This window comes from Canis aureus, chromosome 15 (genome assembly GCF_053574225.1).
Source record: "Canis aureus isolate CA01 chromosome 15, VMU_Caureus_v.1.0, whole genome shotgun sequence".
Taxonomy (NCBI): domain Eukaryota; kingdom Metazoa; phylum Chordata; class Mammalia; order Carnivora; family Canidae; genus Canis; species Canis aureus.
Genome location: NC_135625.1, coordinates 20,956,846 through 20,973,719, shown reverse-complemented (window position 1 = coordinate 20,973,719; position 16,874 = coordinate 20,956,846). Strand labels below are relative to the sequence as shown.

Here is a 16,874-nt window from a genome sequence, read left to right as displayed (position 1 = left end):
GTCCGCTCGGGCCCGCTGGGGGCGGGTCCTCGATTTGCATTTTCGGAGGTGCGGGGCCCGGGTCTCCGCGCGCTCCGGGCTCCGGGGCAAATGCCCAAGGTGCGCCCGGGTCGGGCGAGGCTCTGCTCCTCCGGGAGCCACGACTTCCCGCTCCATCCCGGGGTCTCTCCCTCCTCCTCCGCACACCCCGCAGCGCCCCCCTCGTCCCCGCGCCCCCGGGCCCTGAAGGTCGTCACCTGGGCCCTTTCCGGCTTGCTGCGCCCTCGGCACCTGCAGGGGTGGTTGTGGAGGAGCGGAAGGTAACAAAGAAATCCAGCTCTCGGGGCTTTATCAGAAAACGTTTATTGCCGGGGGTCGGGGGGTCGGGGGGTGGGGGGGGAGACCAATTTGCTCTTGGCCCTCTCCCACCCGGCTGTTTTGTCGGCGCCGTATTTACACCTGTACAGTATGCAGTATTTCTCGTCGGCAGCGCCCGACGCTCGGAGAAATCCGGCGGGCGAGGCGGCGTCAGAGCACCGGGGGGTGCTGGGGCGGGTGCAGGTTGAGGGCGTTGGGGTGGGCGTGGCCGATCAGGTTCAGGTAGTGGCGGTCCAGCCCCTGCACGGGCGCCAGGAAGGGGCTGTGCGGCTGCGCGGGGCTCGGGAGCGGCACGGGCGCGCTGGGCAGGTAGGGCAGCGCCGGGCTGCGGGCCGGGCCGTGCGGCCAGGGGAAGGGCCCGGGGGCGGCGCCCTGCGGGAACACGGAGGCCTCCCCGGGGCTGTGGGCCGCGAGCTCGGGCCCCGCCGGGTGCAGCTGATGGGAGAAATCCGGCTCCGGGAGCGAACCCAGCGGCTGGAAGGCGGGCTCGGCGCCCAAGCGGGCCTTGGACTGCAGGAAGGCGAGGATGCGCGCGTACTTGGTGTCCTTGGTCTCCATCCGCTCCACGGTGGTGAGGTAGTGCACCAGGTTCTTCATGCACTCGTGGTAGCCGTAGTGGAAGTAGTTGGCGAACTCGGCTAGCAGCTCTGCTGGGGGGCGAGGGAACCGCGGGGGGGAGGCGAGAACCGTGAGCAGCCCCTTCTCCACCGGGGCCCCAGGCGGGTGCCGCCCATCACGCTCCCGGGCCAAAGCCCCCGCCCGAGGCCTGTGCTCTCTTACCCGGAGACCGGAAAAGCGCAAGCAGGCGACCCCCTTTTCCTTAAGAGCCTGACGCCACCCCCTTCCCCACCTGAGAGGAGGCGACGGAGCCAGCACCCCACGACCTGCCCTCCAGCGCCCCCACCCCCACCCCCACGGCCCGCCCCCGCCTCCGGCCGCATCCCGGGAAGGGATGCCCTCCAGCGCTCCCACTCCCACCCCAAGCCTCCCTGCCCGGGTTCCCCGTTGCCCACCTTTTTCCCTTCCCCGGGGAAAATCGGCGGAGTGCAGGGCTCTCAGGTACTGGACGGTCATCTCGAGGATCTCCGCCTTCTCCAGCTTCCCGGAACTCTGCAAGAAGGAGCAAGGGCTCCTCGCAGCGACCCTCCGGGCGCGAGCCGAGCCGGGCAGGCCGGGTGCGCGGTTGTGCGCGGAGCGGCGGGCAGGGCGCTGCGGAGGCCCCGCGCCAGGCCGCCAGGGGCCCGGGCCCCGGGGACGCGAGCCCGCGGGGGAGGCCCTCTCCGTCTCCGCGCTGCCTGCACCCCTGCCGCGGGGGGGGGCAGCCGAGGAGCCCCGGCGCCCGGGCCTGCGGGCTCGGCCTCTGACGTTACCTGCTTCGCCAGCGCCATGGGCACCGTCTTGCCCAGCTCGTTCAAGCAGCGGTTAATCCGGTCCCTCCTCCGCTTTTCTATGACTTTGTGGGAAACAGGGGTTCTCTGCGAACAGAGGTTCGTACGTTTAGGATAGTTTTGCCCAGGGAGTCGTCAAAGGCACGGCCGTGGCTGCGTGTCCACCGTCGTCCCAGCCCCCCACGCCGCCCAGGGCCGGCCCCTCCCGGAGGGGGGCCGTGCCCCTCCCCGCAAGGGTCCCAGGGGCCCGGCCTCTCACGCCCCGGCCGGTGCGCTCCTCTTCCAGCCCCTCGACCCGCTCGGGCCGGGCTCCAGCCGAGCGCCAGGCCGCCGGGGAGGTGGCCAAGCGGCCTCGGGCCTGGGCTCCCCCGGGAGGAGGAGCCTCGTGTCTCTCCAGCCGCTTTCCCTCCCCCCAACCCCTCGAGATGCCTCCGCTCGACGGTCCCGGGTGCCGCGTCCCCGGCGTCGGGCCCGCCAGGTGGCGGCTCGGGGAGTCGGACGCCCCCCGCGGCCGGGGCGCAAGGGCCGCCTGGGCTCAGCGGACTCACTTTGCGTTCCTTGAGCCTGTCTGACATCCTGGTCGGGACGCGCCCTCGGGGGAGGCGGTGGCGCGAGGCACCCGTGCCCTTTCCGCCTCGTGTGCCTCCTCGGGCGTCCCAGGTAGACTGCAGCCTCCCAACTCCGAGGGACCGCCTTATAAAGCGGTCATCTAGGGCTGCAAGTGCATTCACGAGTTGAATTATTCCATAGGATTAGGGGAGCTGCGTTTGGGGGATGTATGCATTCAAGATCAGTTTTAAAGACGTTTAAGAAAAAAAAAAATTAGCAGCCGAGGGGGGCGAGCTGGGGGCAGATCAGCTTTGTTAATCCACGTGGCCCTTCAAAGGACACGTGATCGGCGGGGGAGTAGCATTTGCATGGCAACAGCCCCGGCGGGAAAAGGAGGCGGTAAACCGGGGCCGGCGGGCGTGCGGGCGCCTGCAGCAGGCGCAGGGCGCCGGGGCGCAGCGGCCGCGGGCACCGGGGGGCGAGGACCCTCACAAAACAGTGTCGCCTCCTTTAGTCCCACCGCTGAGTCTCACACGATTGCCTGTTTACAAATCCCAGCAAGCCCGCAGCCCCAGCGCCGAGTGCGTTTTAAAGCCTGTCCAGAGTCATTAAAGTAATTAAGTAAGCCTTTAATAGGCTGTTCCGCCGGGTTCAAGGGAGAGCTCTTGGAGACGGAGGCGCCCCGTTTGTTCCCAGGCTTTTCTCACACGACTTGGTGACACGTCCATCTCCCCCCTTTTTGTTTACACCGCTTTATTTGTCCGGACATCCCGGCAGGTGTGGGGCTGCGGCTGGCACACGAGGCTCCCGCCTCGCCTCGCCCCTCCCGCGGGTCTTTGGCACGCGACGCTCCCCCCTTGCTCCCTGACCACGTCGCTGTGGCTTTCTTTTCTCCCCCCTCCTCGGGCTCTCTCCTCGCGGGGGGAAGAGGCTCAATTTGTAGCCTATTATCCTATACGAAAATGTCCATTGAAAAGTATGAATAGTTTCATTGGGCTAAATTTTAATAATGCCAGAGGGTGGGGGAGGAGAGACAGGCAGGCGTGTGTGTATGTGTGTGTGTGTGTGTGCATGTGCGTGTGTGTGTGTGTGAAGGGGGGGTCGGAGGATGGGGGGGGGTGAACACGGAGAGGAGTGGGCCGAAAAGAAAAGGGGGAATGCAGCTGGCCCAGGCGAGCATTATACGACGTCACCTGCGAGAGGGGGCGCCTACAGACCCCTATTCATTTGCCTAATTTTGGTCAATTTAACAAACTTCAGGAGAAATTATTGTGGCTTTGTCAGGGAGGGTGAAGCCTTCTGATCGAATTAACAGCATGTTTTGATCCGGTAAATGTCATTAGAAAGGGAGAAACAATCGCGCTTAGAGTGCTCTGAGTAATGCGCCCAAGTGGAGACGCCAAAGCGCACGGCTCACAAAGGGAGCAAGTAGCTGCCACAGGGAACTTTTGTACCCGCCCATCGCCCAAGTTTTGACACAAAAAGGCATTATTTCATACTTGAATACGTTTAATCCAACGATTGTCTATTTTCTGCAAACATATTTTCACAGCATTGTTAACTTTTTATGTCCCCCTTTCGCGGGCGCCTTTTCTTAACGTTTGGGGGCGGGAGAGCGCAGACACTTTGGGCATCAATATTTGTCACTGAAAAGGGCTCCGTGAAGTTAGGGAAGTTGATCTCTTTTTTATGGTTTTAGAGAGCGAATATATCGGGGGAGGAGGAGGGAGGGAAGGCACGAACAGAAACCGGGGAAGAAGTTTGCTGGACGGGCCCGAGGGGAAGGAGGGGGGCGGCGGCGGCTGGGAACTCTCTCGGCCTCCTGCGCCCCTGCGGGCAGCCGGGCCCGGGTCGGGGGGCCTCCTCCCCCGCCCGCGGGGCTCCGCTCGCGGTTGCAGCCTCCCACCCGCGCTCGGGGGGCTCCGGGCGTGCGGGGTTCGGCTGGGGCGTGAGCTCTCTTGCAGATGGAAGCTATAAAAATGGTTTTTGTTTTACGACCTGCCCTGGAGCCACCGAGCTCTCCCCTTTTTTTCTGATCTGTTCCATCTGAGAACCACCGGGACATCCCTTTGGATATCTGCCCCTCCCTTTTGCACCCCACCTTTTGCACCTCAACTCTCCACCTCGCTGGGCCGTGGCAGGGCCCGGACTTTCCCTCTGGGTGTCGGGAGTCCTCGCCAGGGGTGGCTAGGGAGGGGCCCCGCCGGCTTGTGGGAGCCAGGGGGCTCCAAGGGCGCAGAGGCAGGCCTGGGGTGCGGGGCCTCGGGGAAGACAGCGGCCCACCCGCCGCGGCCTGGGAGGTGTGGGGCTTGCAGGGCACCACGCACCCCTAGGGTGTCCCTCTCCGTCTGCCTTTCAGTCTCCCCGGGACGTTTCTTTTCTGCTTCACGCCAGATTGGACACGACCCGCACTCTCCCGCAGGTCGCTCTGCCAGCCCGGGTGCCCTCTCAGGGGTTGTCGATTTCAGTATATTCACTCGCACACAAAGGGATTAAACACCAACCCTTATCATCCAAATTAACTAACGTGAATGGGTAAAAGGGAGCGCGCACACTTCTCACCCCACCCCCCCTTTTAAGCCCGGGGACTCGGCGTTGATCCTCTTACTGCTGGTGTTAACCACCAGCTGCAGGCACCTTCCACGGGCCAAATCTCATCCTGTGCAAACTGTTTAATTTCTCGTGTTTGCTCGCAGAGCTGGGCTCCAGGGCTTGCCCAGGGCGGTAAGTACCCGCGTGTGGCTAGGCGGGGTGGGGTCCAAGTGAAGGTGGGTAGGTGGCTGGAGGTGGGGTACAGGCGCGCTTCCTCACCAAGCCTTCCAGCCGCAGCGGCTCTTTCTGGGAGAGGGGGACCACGCCTCACCCGATTCAGGTGAGGCAGAGACTTGGACTCCGACCCAGCCTGGAGGCTCCAATCACAGTCCCAGAAGGTGGGGGCACCCCGGGGCCCTCATGGCCATCTTTTCCTGAATCCTTCTCTGCAGGATGGCGGTCAGGTGTGCCCAGATCTCGACCTAGTTTCCACATAGAACCAATCAGAGTCTGGAGCTGTGGATGCTGGAACCCAAGGGTCATTCACATCTCAGCTCCACCCCTACCAGCTGGGCCAGACTCTGGGCTGGGCCTCAGAGTCCTCTTCTGTAAAATGGGAATAATCAATGTATTTACAAGGTCACAAGGCAGCCACTGAAATAAAGTAAATAAATATAAACAAGGCACCTAAAATAAGACAGGGACTCAATTAATGACTTCATTTTGCCCAGAAGTCTCTTCTGCAGTGGCCCTCATGTAGTGTTCCGTGGGGTTTGTGCTGTTGTGTGATATTTTCATTCATTCCATATTTTCTTTCTCATCTCTAGGAAAGCTTTAACTCTCCTGAAAAGGCCACAGTACTTCCTCCTGAGAGCTTTGTTAAGTTGACCCAAACTGGACAAATGACTGGGGCCTTAGATGCCCCTTCTTGCGGGTGTGACATTATCCGGTGCTTGCTGGCCAGCTGGGTCCTCTCTGTGTGGGAGACTGAAGAAGGCCCTCTTTTTTTTTTTAAAGACTCTTCATGAGAGACACAGGCAGAGGGAGAAGCAGGCTCTATGCAGGGAGCCCAATGCAGGACTGGATCCCGGGACTCCAGGATCACGCCCTGAGCCGAAAGCAGACACTTAACCGCTGAGCCAGCCAGGCGTCCCACGTGCCTCTTAACATCAGAGTCATTTCAAATGATTCAACGACCAGCATCAAAGCAAAACTAGGAAGACTCAGAAATTAGACAATTCTAATTAAATATTGATCTGCACTTAGACTCCTGGTATCTAAAGACCTTTGTTGGAGAATACCGCAATCACCAACAGAATACCTATGTCATGGTTGCAAATATTGCTTTCTCTTTTTTTCTTTTTTCTTTTTTTTTTCTTCTTTATAGAAGTGACCTGTAGCTTCCAAACACTGAAAAAGATGGATTTTGGGGGTGGGAGGGTTTCTTTGCAATTCCAGAAACTGAGGATTTATGGATTTAGGAAGGGGAAGAAGAAATAATTGAAAAATAAAAATGTAGCGAATATTTGATAATCTCAGCTGAATTGCTCTAAGACAAAGTGTTCTGGGTGACCTCAGAGCTCTCCCTCCAGCTGTCACCTTGAATACCCAGAGCAGGTTTTCCTAGTTGCACTAATGGGACTGGGAATTTAATCAAGTGGGAAAACGTGAGTCTTGTCAGAGGGTGGAGGAAACAGCTCTGGCTGACCCCCTGCACTTCTCTGGTACCAGCAGGACAAGGTATGGAGGGAGTTGAATTCCTAGGCTCTATTTCTGAAGCGAGGAGCGTCACAGAATGTGGGATGGCAGTCGGCTTCCTCTGAAAGGAGCCTAAAAGACCATCAAATCCAACACATCATTTTACTGTGGGAGAATCAGGAGCAAGGAGGAGACCTGGCATTGCCTAGTGGTGTGCAGCAAGCTGCTGTCACACTGTGATCCTACTTCTTGATTTGCTGTGTGACCCTCCAGGGCCAACTGCTTCAGCTTGCTCTCTGTTATTTTGCAGAAGAGCCTAGTCAGGGACACTGTGATGTAGTGCCAGCAAGCATTTTGTGGGGTATCCTGTTGCCTTGGGCTGGTGTGATTGTTGTCAGAGGCCTCAGCTGCCTTCGTGAGCCTCCTTTACGGGCTCCTGCTTCTCACGAGTCCCATGATAACAGCATGTTGTGAGCACTGCTAGGAGCCAGAAGCTGGGCATCCCAGGCAGAAAAGGACGTGGCCCAAGGGCTTGTACTCTAAGAAATAAGTGTGTATTTTACTGATGGCTCCAGTCCACTAGCCTCAATGCAACGGTCACTACCATAGCCTCTTTTAGCAGACGTGCACCAGGAATCCTATTGGGCTGGCAATTTTTCTGGACTTTTCCTTCCTTGGCATCCTTGATTCCTCACCCACTCTGATCACCAACAGTATTCTCAACTCAATGATGAGGTCAACAGGAAGTGTGTGGCAGGGATGGTCCCTGTTGGTGCAGCCGGGTGAAGATGAGGTCCAGGGGCACCTGGGTGGCTCAGTGGTTGAGTGTCTGCCTTCAGCTCAGGGCGTGATCCCGAGGTCCTGGGATTGAGTCCCACATTGGGCTTTCTGTTTTTAGATATAGTACCTGACAGCCTTTGCTGAACAGGGCAGCAGCTCTGAAACCACACTTGCTTTAATAAGCACCACCCTTTATCCAAATGCTTTTCAGCTTCTCTGCCCTCATGGAAACCTTGACACCTCACACACCTGCTACTAGAATCTGATGCCTTCAGAAGTTGGTTTGTTTTTGTTTTAAGTGGGGGGCAAAAAGTGCTCTAATGTCTTGCTACTCACCTGTGCTTCTCACCCCAGCAGTGTCCTCACCACCTGGGAGCTCCTTAAGAAATGCGGAACCTCAGGCTCTGCCTCTTATCTAATTAATCTGGATATGGATTTGAACAAGATCCTCAGTGGACTCCAGTGTACTTCAGAGTTCCAGAAACACTGCTCTAGCAGAACTTGGAAGCCACCGTTTGGTGTTTAACAACTGATGGTTATCTGATGGGCGAATAAATCCCAGGTAGGAACGCCACCCCAGGTGGCAGCAGGAGGGCAAAGGCAGAGGGGACTTGCAGGCTCTCCTAGGTGGTACTAATTAAGTGCATAGATTGAAAGGTTTCCTAGGAACCGAGGGGGCTTTGTGGCTCTGCTTGTTCACATATTCTATAGGGTATTTGCAGTACTTCCCTTAAGTACTGTCTCCTATATGCGATGATTTATTTCCTACTTGTCTCTCTAGTACTTGAAAGTAGTAGATGCCTTCAAATGTGGTTTTTCAACATTGTTTTGTTGAATGAAGCAAAACTGGGAGAGGAGCCCTGGGGATTATTCTGGCATCATGCTAGAGCTGATTCTATAGGCAGTCTCTCACGGGACCCCATATTGTCTTATTTTACCGGTTATTTTCAGACTTAAAAGACCTACAAGAACTCAGAGAAGTATAAATATAATTATGGAGGATAATACTTTTGGGGAGATTGCAGGATAGATGAGGCTGTTGTTTTCCCTCTTTTGATGTTAACATGGCTTAGAAAAGTATATTGCAGATGCTGTGAATGGTGTCCCGTATGGGCTTTGATTTTTTTTTCTAGGCAACTGGCTTTCTTTTGGGTTGATAATTACAGCTTTTTGCTCCTGGTTAACTTGAGTGGCCTTCCCGAAGTTATGACTGAGGAACTTTGGCTCATAACTTTGACTCTTTCTTTAGCATAAAGATTTCAGCTGCTCTTCAGGCTAAATTTGCACAGAAAACTAGAGATACACATTACTGAAAATAGGAAATTATTGTAAATTATAATACATGACAGAGAACACGGGGGAAAGACTCCAGGTGGGGAGAAAAGGAAATTACAAGGAATAACACTTCCCTTGTATGGGCTGTAATCAAGTAGCAGAGGTCTGATGAATGGGTCACCCGGATCTGTGCCTGCAGGTGACAGCCCAGCTCCTCCCCTCCCTCCCTGTCCTCTTCATTCATTCACCACCAGATCTGGCATTCACTGCATGCTACGCACTGGATGGGGTGACATCGGAGCCCCTGAGAACAAATGTAGGGTTCTTTGAAGAATCTACAGGTTCCCACGTGTGAAAAGAGCTGTCCTTCTTAGGGACAGACCCTCATTTGTAATTTGCCTGTTCAACAGGGCCACACTCCCCCTGGAGGGCCTAGAGCAGAACTTGCTTCTTGGCCTTCCAGCCTCCTGGCTCCAGCACTCCTTGGCTTGTGTCTGCATTTCTCCAAACTGTGCCTCTGGGGTCACACCGCCTTCTCTTCTCCCTCCCTCCCCTCATTCGGAAAGATCCTGGTGCTTGTGTTTCAGACCACCTGGTCAATCTCCCTTTCTTAGGATCCTTAGCTTAATCAAATATGCAAAGTCCTTTTTGTGTGTGATATTCCCAGGCTCCAGGAATTAGACGTGATGTCTTGGGGTGTGGGGGGGTGGCAGGATGTCAGCCTCAGGTCGGTACCTGGGGCAGTGCCATAGTGGGAGCTCAGACCCACTAGGCACTGATGCCCTGAGAACAAGGCCACCAGTGGGGGCAGAGGCGTGGCCCACAGAAAGTGGGGTGGAAGGTGAGGGAAAAGCATGCTCTGTTTCCAAACTTAGCAGAGCGATCCCTTCTCCTTCCTGTCTTTCTTCCCTGTTCCCTCTTCATCTTTTCTTAGCCCTTTTTCATCACCGAACTCCTGGCTCAGGATTAAAGCTGCTGTGAGACATTTATGCCACATTATGAGTTAGGCCATCTTTAGTTTCTAACCTAAGCCTTTGTTACCATACTTGCTGGTGTGCACACACAATGGCTCTGTCTCAAACCTAGCTAATTAAGACTCAATCTTTCTTTCCCCCGACTTCTCCAGCATCCTTCGCCTAGTTGGCCGCAGGTCTTTTTGGGAATGCTGTACCCCTGCACAGTAGGACCTGTGATCTGAGGAGATCTTGGATGTACATCCCAACTCCGCTTATGTGAAGGTCTTGGGCAAGTTGCTGCACCCTGGTTTCTGCATCCATGAAACAGAGTTGATACCTCCTTCCTAGGCTTATTGAGTTAACTCAGCGAGGTAATGTTTGTGAAGTTCCTGCCGCAATGCCCAGGCCCTAGGGGGTGTGCATGGGCTGACATCCTCATGGGTTGGTCTGGTGGGGCACCTGCTGTCTTCCTGGAACACTGCTGAGCCCTCTTATGACAATGGGGATCAGCCCCCAGTTGCTGCCTTTCAGGAGTTTATTGAGTGAGACAGACCCAGGAAGGGAATCTGACGCGAGCTGGCAGGAGGCAGGTGGTGGTAAGAAGAGCTCAAAGAGGACTTTCTGGAGGAGATGATTAGTGAACTGAGTTCTGAATGATGAGTTGGGTGTGTTGTTTCCTAGGGCTGCCACAAACATGGTAACTTGAAACAATGGAAATTAATTTTCCTAAGTTTTGGAAGCTAGAAGTCCAAAATTGAGGTGTCATCAGGGCCATGGGCCCCCTGAGGACTCTAGAAGAGATTTTTTTCCTTGTCTCTTCCAGCTCCGGGTGGCACAGGTGCTCCTTTGTTTGGGGCAACATAACTTGGGTCTTTGCCTCTGTCTTCACGTGGCTGTCCACGTGACTCTCCTCCTCTTATTAGGACATTTGTCATTAGATTTAGGGGCACACCTGGATAATCCAGGATAATCTTGAGATCCTTAATTATATGTGCAAAGACTCTTTTGCCAAATAATGTAATAACCGCAAATCTGGTTGGGCATTAACTTTTGAGAAGTTCAACCCACTGCAGCGAGTAGGAGGTAGCCGGGCAAAGTCAGGTGGGAGGGCTGCCCTTAGAAAGGGGGTGGCACAGAGAAGGGCACAGAGGCATGGAATGGCTTTCTGGTTTTGGGAAACATAATGTAGTCTTACTAGCTCATGCACTGCGAGGAGGGCTGAGGTAGGAAATGAGTGGAGAGGCAGTCCTGGGTGGGGGGCAGACTGGGCACAAAGTAGTAGAACATCTGTCAGAGGCTGAAGTAAAGATGCTGAGGTTCCGCATGAGAGTTAGAGATGGCTGAAGATGTTTGAGAGAGCAGATCCAGCAGGACCTGGAGAAGGATGCGACATGGCAGGAGAAGAATGGGGAAGATCATTGCTGGGTTTCTGGTTTGGGGAATTGACTACTCGGAGACCCCACTGATAGTAGCAATAAGGGGGGAATGTAAGGAAGCCATGGATACAGGGCAGGTGGCTAGGAGAAGATGGCTGATTAATTTGGGGCATATAAATCCTAAAGCTCATATAAACACCTGTAACTGGGTGCCTGGAAGATAAGATAGGAAACTGCAGGTCAGAGATGAAAGAGGTCAGTGTCAGTGTACAAGGACCCACAGACAGTTACAGTGGATGAAATCACTTACGAGCTTAAAGGAGAAGGGAAGGGGGCCAAGGACAGAATCCTGGAGGATGCTCATGGGCACAGAGAGGGAGAAGGCCACCAACCAGGAAGGGGTCATTGGAAAGGAAGAAGAGCTCAGAAAGTGCTAGGATTCCTAGGAGCCAAGGTGCAGATGGTTCCAGAAGGAAATACTCCAAAAAGAAGAGTTGTGAGGATATCTGGTGATGAATTCAGCCCACATACCTGAAAAGACAGTCCTCATAAACTACGGGGGCTGGAGGGAGTGGGGCATGAGGTGTATCTGTGTAGCACAGACCCACGCAGAGCCCAGGCCACTGGCACCCTGCAGAGGGCAGTGGTGGGTGGTGTCCTGCTCTTTCTCCTAGGCTAATAATGGTCAGCTCTTAGCCAGCATCCCTCCCCTTCCTTGCACTAAGCGCTTTGCAGATCTTTGCTCATTTAATCCCCACAATGCAATGAGTAGCATGTTTATTTGCCGAGGTGTGGGGATTTCAAGGACACTTGACCCAAGGGCTTAGAACCATTAAATGGTAGAGCTGAATACATAACCACCACCATTGCCTTGAGCCCATTGAGCTCAGAAGTCACAGAAGAAGACTTCTCAGCTAAGAAACTCACACCCACCCTCCAACAACCAAATGTAGCTGCTACTTCACCAAGCTGGAAGGCAGTTCTTCTCAACATGTCCAGAGACCTTGTAGATTTATTCTCCCTCTTACATCCCCCAAAGGTACAAGTTACCCATAATCATCAGATACTTCAATTCAGTTTTCTCTCTCACTCTTAATCTCCACATTTCTGATACTCCAGTTATATAGCAATGTTCCTAAGCTCTTTTATACACCAAAAGCTTTTTGACAATGCACATCCTGAGGTCCATGAGAGAGACTATCTAGGGTGCCTGGGTAGCTCAGTCAGTTAGGTGTCCGACTCTTGATCTCAGCTCAGGTCTTAATCTCAGGGTCGAGTTCAAGTTCCACATTGGACTCCATGTTGGATGTGAGCCTACTCAAAAAAAAAAAAAAAATTTTTTCCCCCCCATGGTTTGGTTTTCAAACACCATGTGTTTGGATCTGTCTCTTTGATTTTGACGCCCTGGTCCATAATCTGGCCTTTATTTGGATACCGTTGCTGTACAATGGCTTGTCAATAATGTGAGGTTATGTTGTGGTTATCAGATGCTTAGGATAATGAGCATCTTTTTTTTTTTTTTTAAAGATTTTATTTCTTTATTCATGAGAGACCCAGAGAGAGAGGTAGAGACACAGGCAGAGGGAGAAGCAGGCCCCATGCAGGGAGCCTGATGCAGGATTCGATCCCAGGACTCCAGGAAGGAGAAGGCAGGGCGGAAGGCAGACCCTCAACCACCGAGCCACCCAGGTGTCCCATGAGCATAGGTTTTTAAAAAATCCTTTGTCATAGGTTCTGATGTATTTCTCAATTAGTCAATGTGTGGCCTTTTTTCTTTCTATTAGGATAGTTGATTCCCTCGCCCCTTACCTCCTTATTGGCTCAAGAGTAAAGTCTGTGTGATCAGTTTAAAGTTTACTTGATTTGCAAGACTCATTTTGAAAAAAGATAAACGGTATTAGTATTACGATCCGGGAGCTTAGTGACCTGGAGCTGGGCAGGTTTGGACAGATGGGGGTTAGCTGGTGCCCTCTAGTGGTCGGAACTATTCAACAGCTTCTAAGAGGAGGGTTGACCTTTGTGGGCTGCAAGCTTAGAAAGAAAGGAGTCTGCCTGCCTTGGACTTGCTGTTTGGATTGTGGCTATGTCTTGCCAGGGTGCCTCATCTCTCTGGCTACAGTATTTTTCTGTATGAGTTGGGGTGAACAGTAGTGAACAGTCAGCATGTACAATAGGCTGCCCAGGGAGACCGGTCGGGTGTGAAGGGAAGGCAAGAGGGCAGGTTTGCCCCCGCAAGGAGCCCTGTCATAGCCTCACCATGCTGCATGTGAGCTCTCCGAGGCCAGGACCCTGACTTCTTCATCTTTGCATTCCTAACCCTGACCCAGGGCCTGGCATGGAGAAATTATTCAAATAAATATTGAAAGAAGGGAGGCCAAAAGGAAGGAAGGTGTGTTGGTAAACTTGTTTATATTTACTCAGGAGCTGGAAGATCAAGATGAAGTCTGCAAAGTGGAGCTTAGCGTGGTACCCCTCACATCAGAAACACGACCCAGAGGTGATGATGGCACAGCTGCTGGAGGCCTCACGCTGCCTGGAGGAAGAGTAGCACCTGGATCCTGGCACTACAGCTTGGAACACTTCTGAATTCTTTGCCTTCCAGCAGAAAGGGGGTTTCTTTTTTTCTTTCTTTTTTTTTTTTTTTAAGATTTTATTTATTTATTCATGAGAGACCCAGAGAGAGAGGCAGAGACACAGGCAGAGGGAGAAGCAGGCTCCATTCAGGGGGCCTGATGCAGGACCCGATGCTCGAACTCCAGGATCGCGCCCTGGGCCAGAGGCAGACACCCAACCCCTGAGCCACCCACGTGTCCCATAAGTGGGGTTTCTCTGCCTGCTAGAGTGGGATGTGGCTTCTCTGAAGTGCAGCTTGCAGAGAAGTCAGTTTTCCCACAAGGGGCCTTGTATGACTTCTCAGCCAGTCCTCATTGGAGTGTTTTTGGCACAGCTGTTGGCAGAGCTCTCCTGCCAGGTGACCTGGGTTCTGGTTCTGGCTCTCCACTCTGTAGAGTTGGGACTTGTCGACCATGATTGCATGGGCCAATTCCTTAAAAATCTTTCTCTGTCTCTTTTTCCCTTGTACACACAGATACATACACACCCTCTTGGTCCTGTTTCTCTGAACCCTGATCAATACTCCCAGAATCGTGTTAGCTCCTGGGTAGAGTGATCAACAGACCTGAGAGACTCAGCCAGCCTCCTGAGAGAGTCCCTTAGCCCCCTGAGAGAGTCCCTTGCAGTGAGGGATTGGAGGTCCGATGGTACCTAGTGATGGCAGACAGTGGACACACAAGGCGGGGGTGGTTGGAGAGCAGACTGTGGTCAGGAGAGACCCCCAAGGAGGACATGGGTTTGGGTTGACCAAGGATGAGTGGAGCACCTGGAGAACCAGGCTGTGGGGCAGTCGAGGCTGAGGGAGCGTATGAAGCAGGGCATGGAGGTATCGAGGAGCCACGGGGAGAGGGGGCAAGTCTCCTCACCCCTCCTCTCTGGTTGGCTGTCACTTCCAAGGGAAGCCTTTCTGGCTTCTGTATTTGGGTGAAGCCCTTAATATATAGTCCCAGCATCCTGTACTTGTGACACATAATCCCATTGTTGTGTAATTGCATTTTTTAACCGATTATTTGATAAATAATCTGTAATCTGAGTGTAAAGTGACCCGGAGAAGCTTGTTACTGGTGATGGGGAAGAGAGTGAGGGGTTCTTACTGAAACCCATGAGACAAGTGACAGAGTGACGAAGGCGGTGGCCATGGGGATGCCGGGGTGGGTGGAGACAGACGTCAAGGAGAAGGGGCTGTTTGCCGCAGGGCTCTAGATTGTCTCTTTCTGGTTTATTACGATTTCCCCAGAACTTAGTGTGGCATTTGGCACACATAGGGACTCTGTCACGTTGGTTATGGAATAAAGGAATGCCTAGTAGACACGTGCCTGGCACACAGTGGTGCTTCCTGAATATTTTGCCCAGCGCCTGAACATTTTGTTGCACCTCAATGTTGTGTATTTTACCGAGAGTCCTAGCCGCCAGGGTCCTGCTTCGAGTGTTGAGACATCTGGCTGCCTCCCATATCTTGCAGTAAGTCCTGAAGACTGTTGTGTGAGCCACCAGGTTGTGTGCACACCAAGGGGGAGTCCCTCTGTTTGTGACAGGTTGGGGCGAGTCCTCCTTTCCCTTCCCACCAAACAGAAAGCCCCATTCTCTTTGGGAACGCAGGCCAAGAGTATGCCCTTCCCCAGACTCGGGCAGTGAATCCTTGTCTGGTCTGTTGTATGTGCCAGGAACGGTATTAGGAGCTTTACACATATTGTTTGATTTACTATTTTCAGTTCTTTGAGGTGTTATAATCTTCATTTTCTGGAGGAGGAAACTAAGGATGGGTCACCTGGCTGGTAGGGGTAGAGAGGGGAGGGCCATCCTGCAGGCTCTGTACCCTCCTCTCTGTGCCAGGAGGTCTCAAGCCTGGCTGCCGGTTGGAATCACCTGGGATGCTTTGTTGTAACCCAGGCTTGGTATTCCATCAGCAGCTCCAGGCTCAGGGCCCAGGCATCAGTATTTTTCAAAGCTTTCCAAATGTTGGCAGTGTGCACCCAAGGTTGAGAAGCACTGTTTCTCAGGCCTCTCCTGGGGCATCTCTCTGGCTTCCAGATTCTTGTTCCATCACTCCTTGGCTGTCCCAAACTTGGGATACTCAAAACAACACTCTGCCCTCTTCCCCTAAATTTGCTTCTCATAATCTTGCTTTAGAATTCTTTCACCCAAGGAACATGGGAATGTGGGGTCGTCTGTGAGTCTAGCTTTGCTCCCACAGCCTCTGAGTCCTGCTGATTTCATCTTGACACCTCTCCAGTCCCTCTCAGGATCCCCACAGCTACTCTCATTACTGCCTCATGGGTTTTCCTCTTGGGTTTTGGCAATAGCCTCCTAACATTTTGCTTGCCGCCAGCAAGCTCCCCCAGTGCGTTCTATGTCTACTGGTGCTAGGGCCATCTTCCTAAAACGCAAAAATCCTTCAGTTGCCTCCCATTGGCTTTGAGAAAAGCCTCCCAGCTCCTCAATATGCCCTATCCTGCTCTAAGATACCAGTCTTCTGCTGCGTTATTTCAGGCAGCCTACAGTCCTGTGTTAAAGCACCTGCAGTGTTTCCTCAGAGCACTAAGCGCCCCTGTGCCTGCCTCTCCCTGCGGTTTCTTGTGTTTCCAGCACCCCTCTTTTCCTGGGTAAATTCAGTTTATCTTTCATGACCCTGTTCAGGAGCCTCTTCCAGGGGCCTCCCTAAATGACCTCTGACCACAGAGCTGGTTTGGGTATTCCTCCCATGTGCCGTAGTGAGAGCACCTTGAATTATGTTGTATTTTCCTACGTGGTTGACTGTTTCTCCACTAGACTGAGAGGCTCTGAGAATTAGGCATTATTTTACTCATGCTTGAACCCCTGAAGCCAAGCAAATTGCCTAGCATGGCACACAGCACACATGTAGTCACACAGCGTGTGTTTGCTGAATGAGGAAGTACCATGAGATGAGACAAAGCTTGGACCCTGATGGTAGGCCACCAATGCATAATGTTGGAGTTGAGAATGGACGGGATATAGGATAGTGGGGAGAAAGGAAAAGGAAAAGGCAGAGAGCCATCAGAAGATTCTAGTATCTGGGGTAGGAAGACTTAAGCCTAGTGTAGAGCTTCAGATACAGAAACAAGGAGCAAGAAGGGAAAGGCCAAACTTATGATCACATTATTTTTTTATAAAGATAGGAACATTTTTAGAAAACATCTTGCATGCATTCAAAAAGCAACTACATCTAACATGGTGTCAGGGGAATACTTGATTCTAGATTCTTGAACTATCTTAATTAGGAGTGAATGTCTATCTGTACGTTTCTTCTGTCTGTCTGTACGTTTCTTCTGTTTCTTCTGTTTCTTCACCCTGCTGCAAAAGGCACTTACCATATTTGTGGCAAATATGGC

At 53.2% G+C, this 16,874-nt stretch overlaps 1 protein-coding gene and 1 long non-coding RNA gene across 3 annotated transcripts; one reads left to right on the top strand and one right to left on the bottom strand.

Moving 5' to 3' along the window:
* Positions 1-357: 357 nt before the first annotated feature.
* On the bottom strand, positions 358-2,612 carry HELT (helt bHLH transcription factor). 2 transcript variants are annotated; one of them, XM_077848713.1, is made up of 4 exons: positions 2,294-2,612; positions 1,728-1,832; positions 1,371-1,467; positions 358-1,007 (listed from the first exon to the last, which is right to left on the bottom strand). In XM_077848713.1, the coding sequence occupies exons 1-4, from the start codon at positions 2,318-2,320 to the stop codon at positions 508-510; spliced, it is 729 nt and encodes a 242-aa protein (XP_077704839.1). In that variant the 5' UTR covers positions 2,321-2,612; the 3' UTR covers positions 358-507. The 2 variants fall into 2 exon arrangements, with proteins under 2 accessions (XP_077704839.1, XP_077704840.1); XM_077848714.1 differs by having other exon boundaries at positions 358-1,004.
* Positions 589-14,846, top strand: LOC144284328 (uncharacterized). Its single transcript, XR_013352676.1, has 4 exons — positions 589-666; positions 7,659-7,866; positions 9,706-9,906; positions 13,333-14,846. It is a non-coding gene; the product is annotated as an uncharacterized LOC144284328 (long non-coding RNA).
* The last annotated feature ends 2,028 nt before the right edge of the window (positions 14,847-16,874 follow it).